The following is a 12,397-nucleotide window of genomic DNA, read 5'->3' on the forward strand; positions in this document are numbered from 1 at the left end:
CTACATGGCCACTACGTGCCCAAAACATACACGCTTGTCACGAAATACTGATTACTCCCTCGCTGTTGTTGTGAAAAAATGCATTTAGTTAAAAGTGCAACAACAAACTTTTTAATCAGGATTTAAAACAAAAAGTTCATAACCGACACGTGTTTTTAGAGGAATTCCCACTAAATAGGTATGTAAGCTGAAATGATTAAAAAACATGCAACCCATGTTAACCATATGGCGTATTAGCCACCAATTCGACTAAATACACGATATCAAAACAAAACCATGGCTTGCAACATTGAAAAGGAAGAAAAATCGGTGTACAGAGTACTTTCAATGTACTTAAACCATGCTGAGAAGTCTGGGGACTACGTAAAAGGTTCAGTTGATGGGAAAGAAAGATTGGAATTGTTTCTTAGCGAATACAATCAGTCTGCAAGAACAAAGTTCATTATACGTTCTTCATGTAAGAAGAATAAAGAATTCAATCTCGGTGATGCAAACACAGCAACAGAATCCTGTACTCGGTATGGTCGAGCAGGTAAAATGTTGCTTATTCACATATCATCAGTTGTCTCGGTGCACAATCCTTTTCCTACAACATCTGCTAAACATAAACGTAACATCCAAGCACTAACCCCTATAACCACTTGCCCTGCATCGTAAATACTAACCCATAACACTTTCCGATTGCCTAATTTGTAACGTACCGAACCATTCTTTACTATTGCCATCGTATGGTTTTCTGCAGCTGACCAATTTATCATAGTAGCCAAGTAAACCAAAAAAAAACTAAAAAACAATTGACAATAAAATTTGTTAACTTTTTAAAAATAAATGTTTAATCAATATTTTAGATCGAATTTACTGGGAGTTCAACAATCGAAATCTAATTGTTCCATTTTGCGGAATGCCTTTTGTTACAAAAAGTTCCCAAGTTAAACATTGTCAGTTTGGTGCTCAATATTATAAACTTAAAGAAGAAAAGCAGGTAAATACCAATTAACATTAATGCTAAATAACAGCTGTGTCAAGTCCTAGATTTGAACACAATATTTCTATTAACCCACTTATTTTCCTATTGCAGTCAAAACTAACTCAAGCCTGCCATGTTGCTGATGCTCATATGACTTCACATAATGATCAGGCTGTTCAGATTTCATCCCAAAAGCGAAGACGCTTAAAGCCATCAAAGAAAAGAAACTGCCCAGCTTGCATGTATATTCGGGAAGTTGTACTGTTTCCTGATTTTGCCCTGACAACCACCTCATGCACCGTGTCAAAACATGTTTTAAGGAAAAATAAATCAACAATAATCCATGATTTAAAGCAAGCGATGGGTGAACGGAAACTTAACACTATACACAGGTATTTTGTGCAAGTTCCCCTTCCAGAAGCTCATTCAGAACATCCTCACGACACTCAGTCATCAACTGTAAGGATAATTGATCCTTTTGTAAGAGAGAAAATTGATGAACTTCTTGCTGTTGGTGTATATGAGCTGAGACATATCCAGCTAATTGTGCATGATTACGTGAATGAAATCATTGTGAAAAAACAGATGTCAGGGTATCCTGTCAACACCCAGTCATATCCTTCCGCTCAGGATATCAACGATTATATTTACCTTTCATCAATTTCAAAGCAAAGTTCACCCGGAGAAGAAGAGGAAGAGTGTGAAAGCACTGTAGAACGATCTCAGGTACAAGATGAGATGGAGAAGAGCATCCAAGAGTTAATGGGACTTCTGCAGTCATGTAGTGATAGCACAACACTGTCTAAAGCGAAAAAAGAGATGAAGAAAGTCATCCAGAAGATGAAACGATGCGGTCCAGTTGCCAAAAACTTCCAACGAAGGCCACGTAAGCGAAACTATCCAACAAAAGTCATCTTGGCTGCTGAGCAGGTAAAAAGGCCTCGTATTTCACAAAGTTTTACCCATAGCCAACCATCATGTGTTCAAATCATCACCACCTCAGTGCCCCAAGTCCCACAAACAATAGTTTCAAACTCTGGAGATATATTGTGTGGGAACAGTATGAGCAGAGAAATGATGCACGATGTCATGTTGCCATTTAACGGCAGTTTAAACTCACTTCAAACGCATGTGGACATGATGCCAACATTCAGTAGATTAATGGAGGATGATCATGATCTAATGCCATCACTCGTTGACAGAGTAGTTGGTCCAGATCCACATTTTCATCCTCAATTACAAGACCTTGGCCATCTTCACGATGAAAGATTAAACTCAGTTTCACATTAATTTTTATGAAGTTTCCAGTGTGTTTGTGTATTTCACGCCTTATGTTCCAATTTGCCTGACATACATATTGTTTCCGTTTTTTCTATTTTCTTGTTAACATTCACTTAAACCATGTCTCTTCATTTTTATCGCCATACATACTTTGACTAATTTTGTCATTTACCCTGAAAATAAAAAACATAGTAGCGAATTACATTGGCATAGAATTTCAAGCTGCACATTACATACTGTACAGACAGATGATTTCCCTGTTAGTTGGTGCTATGCTAATTGTTTCAACTGTTGAACTATTTTACTATTGCACTGAATGCCTTAACTAAACAGTGGTAAAAACATCTATGTGGTAGAGTTTCTACATTATACAAGGCTCTGATTTAAGTAATGCTTACAACCATTATCTAATCTACTCAACTAAAAGAGAGAATACAGTTTCAACAGGCAAGTGCTATACAATTTGGCTTAAAAAAAATTAATGTTTAAGTGTGTAATGCTTACAACCATTATCTAATCTACTCCACTAAAAGAGAGAATACAGTTTCAACAGGCAAGTGCTATACAATTTAGCTTAAAAAAATTAATGTTTAAGTGTCTTGTATGCCACCGTTAAAACAAATGTCACTAAAAAATGATACTTCAATAAAAAATATCATGTAGCAAAAATACGTGTTGAACAAAATTGCTGTGAATAGAATTAGTTATTCAAATTACCACTAACCTGGTTTAAACATCCTTACTTTACACAGTATAAACCAGAACTATTCCCGCAAACATTTTTCTCATATCCGATGGATTGGCAGATGTACATGGTTTTTGGTTCTTTTATTCTGACATAATTTTCACCATGCTATGGTTTAATTACATAAACAACATGCAAAAACTTTTATGAATAGCACTGTTAACGGAAGATAACTTTTTACCATATTCCATTTGTTTGATTTTTCTGTAAAAAAGACCAACCAACAGAATAGAGTTACTGTTGCAACCTACAAAGGATTAGGTTGCAAAAGCCACTTACAGCAAGCAACCTAATATTAGATACTACTTAGTTTTACATTTAAACAAAAAATAAAGACACATTAAGTGGGCCATTTCAAGCCAGTTAATTTCACAGTTTTAAAAATAATGTTACAATCCACATTACTATTATTACAGAGAGATTTTTGTTAGTGTCAGTAACAGATGGAAGTTAGTTGGTAAAGTCGTTCAACCATTATATACTAAGCTTTACACAGTATGGCTTGAATACTTTAGCTGTCCACCAACAATAATAGTGAAACTTTACAAAACTTACATATTTTTAAAGTTTTGCAAACACTGCAAAAAAGGAAAATGAATAAAAAAGCAAGAGAAACTTAAAAGGAGGAACAAATGGTAGGAAACAAATAAAAAAATTAGTATCTATAAATTGGGCAATGTGCATAGGTTGGATATAAGAGAATTCAGCCTGCATTTAAATATTAAGCGAGATTAACTGCTGTATAACAGATGGGGGTTGTCAATAAAATATTTAGACTGCTAAGATAACCATTATCAGAATTAGGAGATTATTTAACAAAAATGGTGGACTTTGGTTCTATACACCGATTTAAACAGTGTACGACTGGCAATTGGATTGTATTTGTGTTTTGTGCAGGAAAGATTGTTTACATCTAGTTCAAATTTGTCAAGATTAAGAATCTCATTGGTGCGTGACAGGCCTACGCGATACATCGTCCCAACGTTGTGGTGCAACATGGCCAACCAGATACACATTATCATACAAGTGGCCGGCAAAGTCACGATCAATTGGTTCTCGTGGTCTCCTGGCTGCAGCATTGTTCCCCATCTCCAATGCTCGCCGGATGTTTCGGATGAACTCTCGCTTCGACATCTTGTTCTTTACGTGAGGACTCGCGAGATCCACAGATAAGAGAAGGAGAGAATAACAGAGGATGCAAACTACATCTATATGTTGTGGGGTAATTATTTTAAGGCATTAACATTATTCTAATGCAGTTTGACATAAGGACTTACTAACCATCTATAGCTGCTCTAGTGTTATTATTTACTCAATTTGATTTTGGGACTAAAAAACTTTAACAGTGAAATTAAACTGACTAAAAATATCAATAGCCTATACAACATCAGTAATATTAGCCTAGTGCGTTTTTTATACTAGAAATAAAAAAAATTTTATACTAGCAATTCAAAACATTATAATATTACAGTGTCTAGCACATTTGTTGGCACACTGTTTAGTGTTACAAACGCTGAATCGTTTTTTTAAATATTAACTTATAATTAATAAAACTGACCAAATCTAGGACATACTATATTTTATGCATATAGTTTTGCAGAACATAAATTACCTGGCTCCAACCCTAAATCAGGATTATCTCCACAAAACTGAATTGAAAACTTTTCAATAAGTGAACTGAGGTATTCACTTTGTGTGGTGGGAGAGTCAACTGCATTGAAAAACTTCCTGCAATTGTGACATAAATTTCATTATTATGCAAACTACTGTATGTTTAACAGGTAACGCTGCATTAAAACTAAAGAATCTTTTTGATCATCATGTTTACACAAAAACATAGTAAGATGAGGCTTTGTCTGTATTTTACACAATATTTCTGTGTTTTGTACCGGTCACATTATAGAATATTAATAGAAAATAAACACACCTGAGAGCATTTGGTAGAAATTGATTTTTGAAACTTTGTCGTTTAAATATTTCAAAGAAAACATCTTGTCTGAAAAATACACAATAAAGTTATCGATTACATATTCTTTTGTAAATAAAATACCAAACACAATATGATTCAACACTATACCTACCAGTGGGAAATTACAGCTTATGTTACTAATGCAAAAATATTATTTGTGTAAAACCAACAACAATGCTGACGAAATGAATGACCTCACAAACAACATTATGATGTAATATAATGTCATTATGACAACGTAAAACTAACTATTCGTAATAAATAAAATAATAAAATGTAATGTGCTGATACTATAACGTGTATAAGGAACTTAGCAATTTAATTTCGGTTCACAAAACAATATTAATCTGATAAAAGCAACTTAACTGGGATGTTGAAACGTTGCTTCTCAAAAAATTAGCTGTCAAAAAAGTTACAAATATATATAAGCATATTCTACCTTTTTCTTAAATAAATTCGAACTTGTTTCCAACAAAGTTGATTAGTTGAGTGAATGAACATAGCGATGTCTTCAGGTTGGTCGTTTAGAATGTGGTTATCGACAAAGTACCGAATACCCTGATGATTGGTAAAATCATTATGAATTTTTTAAATTTACTAGAAATGCTTTCCAATCAATATTTGGTGAATTAAAGGCTTCAACCATAGTTTGAGCTAGATATATATATATATATATACACGACAAACTGTACACATTAATGCATACGACTTTACCCATTCTGGTTCCGTATTAAATGTCAAGCTCCCTTCATCAAGTAAAAGAAATAATCTCTTAAAAGACTTTCCTTGTTGTTTCCAAGTTCGATATGCGCTACAGAATCCCCATGAAGATAAACACAACCTAAACAAACAACTTTTCTAACAAATGAAAGACAAATGCTCGTAAATTGTTACAGGAAATGCCTTAAATAAATACAGAATTTTTTTTTTAATTTTGAAGTGGTTGTTAGCCAAGTAAAGCAATTGCATGCAACTGTGCGTTAAATTATTAGATTTTGAATTTATAACTTCATGTCAATGGCTGTGGAACAAATCTCATGTGTAAATATAGGTGTTCTGATTCATCCGTCACAGGAAGTGAAATTATCAACAAGTGGTATGTATGACATGAACCATAACATGCTGTCTTGATCAGTTTAAATCTAAAAACTGTACAGTGAACACAATATTGCAATATTGTAGAAGTGACACACTTATCTTTATAAATAACTTCAGGTCATTCATCAATGAAACTAAAATTAGCAACGACTGCCTTCCTAGTTAGGAAGTTATTTCCTTTATTTAAAACACTGTGTTGAACATTGGTTGTTCACATACCAAACTGGAACTATTGCTCTGCATTCCAAATAAAGCTGTGTTTCACAATAATAAGGTGTACCCGAAGTACAATCTAATGATTTATCTTAATGTAAAACATAGTTTTCTTAATAACAACTCACCCTTCCCATAAACGTTCATCATTGGCGAGGTCTGTCCACACACATGATGCAAGACAAAGATCCGTTGCATTGAGATTTTGAAGGATCTTTAAATATTAAAAAAAAGAATTCGAACCAATGTCATTAACACCTATTATATAAATTACATGTACAATACTATCTAAGTTGACTTATTTTGAGTTAGGACCTAGATTAACATTGTAAAAACTATATGCATAAAGATTACACACTATTTTATATGTTCTACATTCAACTTGATATATGGCCTGCTTAATTAATTAGTAAAACAGTTGACCCCACACCCCACACTGACCTACATAGGGTTGTCACATCTTTATGTATAGTACATTCTATTCAGAAAACATTACGAATGAAATCCCATTACTAAGAGTACTTACACTCATAAAGCTATCATATTTATAAAAAATCAGTTGTAAATCGAACCAAATTTTGCAAGAAGTTAAAGCACCCCAAAACTTAAATTTAAATAATAACAAAGGTTGGTGGCTCAACTTCCAGAACTAGGCAGAAATTATACAAATAACACAACACAAAAGCTTAACATGGAGACTTAATTTTTTGGCGCCATGAGCTAAGAGTTAAAGTACTTTTGTAAATAATAATAAATAGTAAACACCGTAACATTTTAAACAAACTATATGTAACAAACTTGTCACAATCAGAGCTTTAATTATATCGGTATTCTAGGCTGCGGTTTACAACAGACCGCCTGCTAGCGATATATAATGACCGAGAAAACTAAGGTTATTCAGATTCCAGACTATGCAGAACCCGGATGTATGCTAGATGCAACTCAAAGCGCACACAGACACAACAAAGAATACCTTACAACAACGAATATACGTTACAACAAAGAATACGTTACACTATATATACCTGGATTCCCAGTTCTGGAGGCAGAAGATCGAGATCCACAAAGTTATTCAACGTGGAACTTCCAAAACTACCATGTCGGTTCTTCAACAACCGATTTAGAACATTAAGCTCTGTAAATTATTGAAGATTAATACTTGGGCTTTGTATAAATAAAATAGAGTACTTAAATAAAAGATGTTAGTGAACAGGTATATTTACTTTTTTATCAATATTATGTGACTTGATTTCTAGTATTCTTCATATATTGTTATTGAGGTAATCCTTTAGCTGGTGGCCACCTGAAATTTTGGGTTCAAAATGTTCTATAGCCCTCACTGATACCTGCTGTCTAATTTTTTTTTCAAAAAAGTCGGGCGTTCGTGTCGAAAATTAACTTTAAAAATGCGCAAAAACATGCTGTGTCACCGTAATTCGTCTGATTTGCGTAAGGTGAACGATTTATTACGTCACAATCGCGGTCTGTTACGTCACAATAGTGGTATATTACATACGTTATAAGACGGTTTAGCCTTGTTTTTCCCCACTGTTTTAACGTAGGAATCAAACGTAACAATACGCATTCTATGACGTAATAATCCAACCTTGGTTTAATTCATAACGGCTGATGTGGAAAATACGGTGACGCAGCACGATTTCGCGCACTTTCAAAGTTAATTTTCGACACGAACGCCCGAGTTTTTTCAAAAAAAAATTATACAATGAGTATCAGTGAGACCTAAGGAACATTTTGAAACCAAAATTTCAGGTGGCCACCAGCTAAAGGATTACCAAATTACAATATGTCTGTTTTTCTTTATGAAAACTATTTCTACTCTTACATTACTTATGATCAACTATAAATGCTTTGCATATTATCTTGATAACGTTAAATATACTTACTTGAATTCTGGTTTGAATTACAGAAGGAATTGTCATATCTGTTGTTTCTTTCGTGGCCTAAGATCCTTCTACCAACTTGCTGACCCATTATGTTTGAATTCCAGAAAAAATTGATTTTGAGTTATAACCTACGTTATTCGTATACATAGTATAAACTATTCTAAACAACAAAATTTCAATTTAATGATAGCGTTAATGCTTATGTTATATTAATACAACAGCAATGCAACATTTTAAACGCCGTTGTGTCTGTGTGCAAGCAAAGGTTACCTCATCAACTGTTGTCTTTTTCATGCAAAGGTTACATTGCCAGCCTTGCAGACTTGTTCTAAGAAAGGCAGCAACCAATGTAATTTTTTCCCGCACAACTAATCGACGTCAACAGGGTCATCGCGATGGAAATGACGTAATTGTAAACACGGAACATAGAAACACTATTCGTGTGCAAATTTTGTTTTTGATCAATCATAGATGTCTAAACATATGTTCCAATTTTTTGCTCACATCAATGGCGTATATTTAGGGCGTCTGCCTCTAACCCAAAGGTTTTGAATTTAAAGATTCGTGGCTGCTAATTTGCTATCATTGTCGGCGTATGTGCCCTTATGCTGTAACCCAGTGGATCGATTGGGTTGCATAAACTGTCGGCCATATAATATATGAAAAAAAGGAAATTACAAAGTTACAAAGTCGTAAGCTGACACGAGCAGGTGTTTCAAACAATCAAACAGAATTAAAACAACTCTAAAGTGTCATTTATTAAAAATTAAATAATGTGTGCTTGCATTCTTGCCAATCGGTGCTATCAGCACCAATATGGTACGTATAAAACAGCTGTGTCTCCACAAAATAAAATCCTTTACCATATAATAATAACGTTCTATCACTACACAGCAGTAATTTATAACACAACTGTATACAATTTGTTTAGCAGTAATCTTTAACACAAAAAAATGAATGTTAAAGTTTAACATTTTTTGTTTTCAGTACATCAACCACAAATACTATTGCACAACCAAGTACACACACAACTGCACAAAAATTACCAAAAGAAATCACTCATATTTATTTTTTAAGCGATTTTTAAACACAACTGGCAGCAAAGACAACACAGCAAGTACTGCCATAATCAGGATTCCTGTCCATGAGAATGCATCACCAGCAGTTGTAAGTTGATATAAAGTTGTTCCAGCCTGAAAAGTTTAAATATTAGAAATGTTTTAAACTTCTAATCATGCTTCCTTAAAATTCATAATTATTCAGAATTGGAAATTAAGAAACCAAAGCTGACTAAATGCTTTTACACATGGGACTTTTATAACTGCCTAATGCTTTGTTTAGGTGTATGTCAAGGCCAGACCATTTAAAGTTTTCAAGTATGTCTTACTTACAATCCCCCAGTGTAAAGCCGGCAAAAACTCTATGAAGCAAAAAAAGTTCTTACTTGTATGGCAATGAAAGATAGTGGAGCAACCCCAATGAAAGTAGCGAAGAAGAATATTGAAACTGGAATGTGAATAACCGGCGATACAATGTTGATGAACCAGTTGGGCAGAAACGGTGTAATTCGTAAAAACAACAAGTAATTAAAAAGGTGTTCCCTCTGCCCATCAACCTAGAACAAAATATTTTATTAAAAAAAATTTTGATTCAACTAATGTGAACAAACATACATACCACTTCGTTCCACTTTTGGACTCGCGCTGACAGATATTTGTCAACAATTGGCTTCCCGATAAAGAAAGAAATCATGTAACAACCAGTCGCACCAATGCCTGAACACTATTTGTAAAATGTCATTAAAAACATTATAAAAATAATTTTCTTTACAAAAAGTAACAACATATAGGTACTTAGTCATGTTAACGTGTTATTTTACATTTTTAATTGTGGTATTTATTAATTATGAAAGAGTCAACCCATTTTTATATTTGTTTGTGTTTCTTAAAAACATAACTTACCAAACAAACAAGGAACAGTGCAATGTAGAAGGGGTAAAGAAATCCAGATAAAATACTGAGAAACACTGAGCCTGGGATTGCGAAAGTTTGAAGACTTCAGGGGAAAACATTTCGTTAAGAAAATTAAATGTAACAGTTTGTAGTTTTTTCATGCAGCATCATTGTTTTCACTAGTGTTACCAACAATTAAGCTGTTGTTGTTGTTAGTAATATATAAATGTGTTATGAAGAATAACAAGCACAAATATACACACACAAACACAATTTGATGATAAAACTATGACCTCGACTTGTTATTTCATCATAAAAATGATAAGTAAGCAAAAACTAACCAAGATGCTCAAAGCTGTATGACAAACTTATTCTCAAATATATTATAGTGTTTTGTAAAAAAATGAGTAATAGTAATTAGCAATTCAGGCAAACATAAGCATATCGTTGCACCAAAGGATACAATATGTAAGTAATAAAAAATGCTGAGGTAACTTCATAGTAGTACATGTCCTTATATTTCGATAAGACTCTCCCAAGTTCCTTGGCATCCTCCATATCTCTCGGCAACTTTACTTTGGCTTTCTCATCTCTGTGATTGACTCAGTTTTAAATATAGTCTTTTACACGGTCCCTTTGATTAGTGCATGTCCGCTCTGTCCACAATGTAGTAAATATTGTGGACAAAGCAGACAGTGAACACAGAGGAGATAGCGGACATAGAGAATATTGTGGAACTAATAGCGGACATGCACTAAATTAAGGAACCCGTTTTTTACTTTATAAAACTAAAGTGATACATAAACTACCAATTCCTAAAACTTTGCATTAGAATTAGAATATCCGAATATGTGTTTGAATGACGTTTTTTGTTAACCCCATTAAAACAAAAACAGGTATTAACCAGAATTTTTATAAATGATATAAACTTACACTTCGAGTTCAGGAAAATTATTGTAAACGGAGTATATGAGTGCAGAAGCTGAGATGAATATTACAACCAGAACAAAGATTGAAAACTTCGTAGAATCTGATTTTTTCTCTGTAATGAAAAATTACAGTATTTATTTTAAGAAAAAATAATTTTTTAAATGTCTGTCATACAGTCAAAGCATATATGAAAAGCGTTGAATTTTCATATTTTAAACTGGGCCTTATTTTTAAAGCAAAGTTGGCTTTCACAAACCTATCAATGGCAGTCTTTCTTCCTCAAGGTAACCATACAGAGGACCTTTTAGTCTAAACTTATGCAAGCGTGGTATTGGAACTGGTAATTGTGACAGTTCCGGCTCGTTTCTAAGTTTACTCATATAGTTGATGTTGGATTTTGGAAGAGTTAACTGTGTCCGCTTTTGGTCATTGGACATAACATGAAGTGTGTGTTCCAATCCTTCAAGCAGAGATGATCTGCGATTGTCATTGAAAGGATATGAATTCATTTGAGAGTTTGAACATCCCGAGTTTAAATAAGCAGGGTAAGACACAGTCATTAGACTCTTGCTGCCAACAGGTGTAGAAGGGGGTGTTGCGTTTATGGGCAAAGTCTGATTATTATTGGCATCATTTTCTCCATCGAAACTCTCTCTTTTTCTCCAAAGCCTTTGTACCAGGTTTGAAGTGTTGAAATATTTGGTAAGATCAGCATACGAAGTTTTCTCTGAATCCTTTGTTGAGTTGGTTGTTGGAAGAAGAGATTCACTTCGAATCCATAACCACTTTTTATACCAATCCATACCAAGCATTGCTGGGTAAAGACTCCACTTTGAATAAAAATGGCAGAAATCAGGTCATGACCTACTTTTTTCTTTTAGTGGCCACTTCTAAACAGTGTGAATACACAAGTAATAGAGTAACATACACAGAATGAGAAAACAATATCAAATACCAAGAAATATAAACATTATAACTGACAAACTATGCTTTTAAAACTACCAAGAATAAAACTTTGCAACTAATACAAGATTTTTATGATTTAAATAACTTGTAAGCTTGCTACCTAATATATGGCAACTTAAGCACTTTCAATCACAGCATATATTGCACCATATCTGAACCTTCTACTTAATGGCTACTTATATAATAGCTAGGTGCACGAAGTCCAGTATCAGAAGTAATAACCACACTTAGAATGAACTTTGCTCCCAGCACAAAAACATCTCTTCCCTGAAGCCAAATACAAAGAAGAAAAAAGAAAAGAGAGAGAAAAAGAGAGAGGATAAAACACCAGTGATTTGTGGCTGGATCAAAACAAACCTTTTCACCTGTTAT

General features: G+C 33.8%; 3 protein-coding genes across 3 annotated transcripts; 1 reads left to right on the plus strand and 2 right to left on the minus strand.

Moving 5' to 3' along the window:
* The first annotated feature begins 113 nt into the window (after positions 1-113).
* LOC149740087 (uncharacterized) lies at positions 114-2,447 on the plus strand. The gene is made up of 3 exons (XM_089872560.1): positions 114-532; positions 849-982; positions 1,079-2,447. Exons 1-3 carry the CDS (start codon positions 277-279, stop codon positions 2,255-2,257), a joined length of 1,569 nt encoding a protein of 522 aa, XP_089728686.1. The 5' UTR covers positions 114-276; the 3' UTR covers positions 2,258-2,447.
* Positions 2,448-3,057: 610 nt separating this feature from the next.
* Positions 3,058-8,589, minus strand: LOC149740088 (F-box only protein 8-like). Its single transcript, XM_089872566.1, has 9 exons — positions 8,448-8,589; positions 8,178-8,305; positions 7,299-7,408; positions 6,402-6,487; positions 5,677-5,803; positions 5,402-5,520; positions 4,921-4,989; positions 4,606-4,721; positions 3,058-4,201 (listed from the first exon to the last, which is right to left on the minus strand). The coding sequence occupies exons 2-9, from the start codon at positions 8,263-8,265 to the stop codon at positions 3,936-3,938; spliced, it is 981 nt and encodes a 326-aa protein (XP_089728692.1). The 5' UTR covers positions 8,266-8,305; positions 8,448-8,589; the 3' UTR covers positions 3,058-3,935.
* A 321-nt stretch (positions 8,590-8,910) lies between these two features.
* Positions 8,911-11,980, minus strand: LOC149740089 (transmembrane protein 41B-like). The gene is made up of 7 exons (XM_089872564.1): positions 11,316-11,980; positions 11,063-11,171; positions 10,593-10,721; positions 10,139-10,232; positions 9,855-9,959; positions 9,622-9,792; positions 8,911-9,370 (listed from the first exon to the last, which is right to left on the minus strand). The coding sequence occupies exons 1-7, from the start codon at positions 11,869-11,871 to the stop codon at positions 9,233-9,235; spliced, it is 1,302 nt and encodes a 433-aa protein (XP_089728690.1). The 5' UTR covers positions 11,872-11,980; the 3' UTR covers positions 8,911-9,232.
* Between the last annotated feature and the right edge of the window lie 417 nt (positions 11,981-12,397).

Source organism: Ciona robusta, chromosome 2 (genome assembly GCF_009617815.1).
Source record: "Ciona robusta chromosome 2, ASM961781v2".
Taxonomy (NCBI): Eukaryota; Metazoa; Chordata; class Ascidiacea; order Phlebobranchia; family Cionidae; genus Ciona; species Ciona robusta.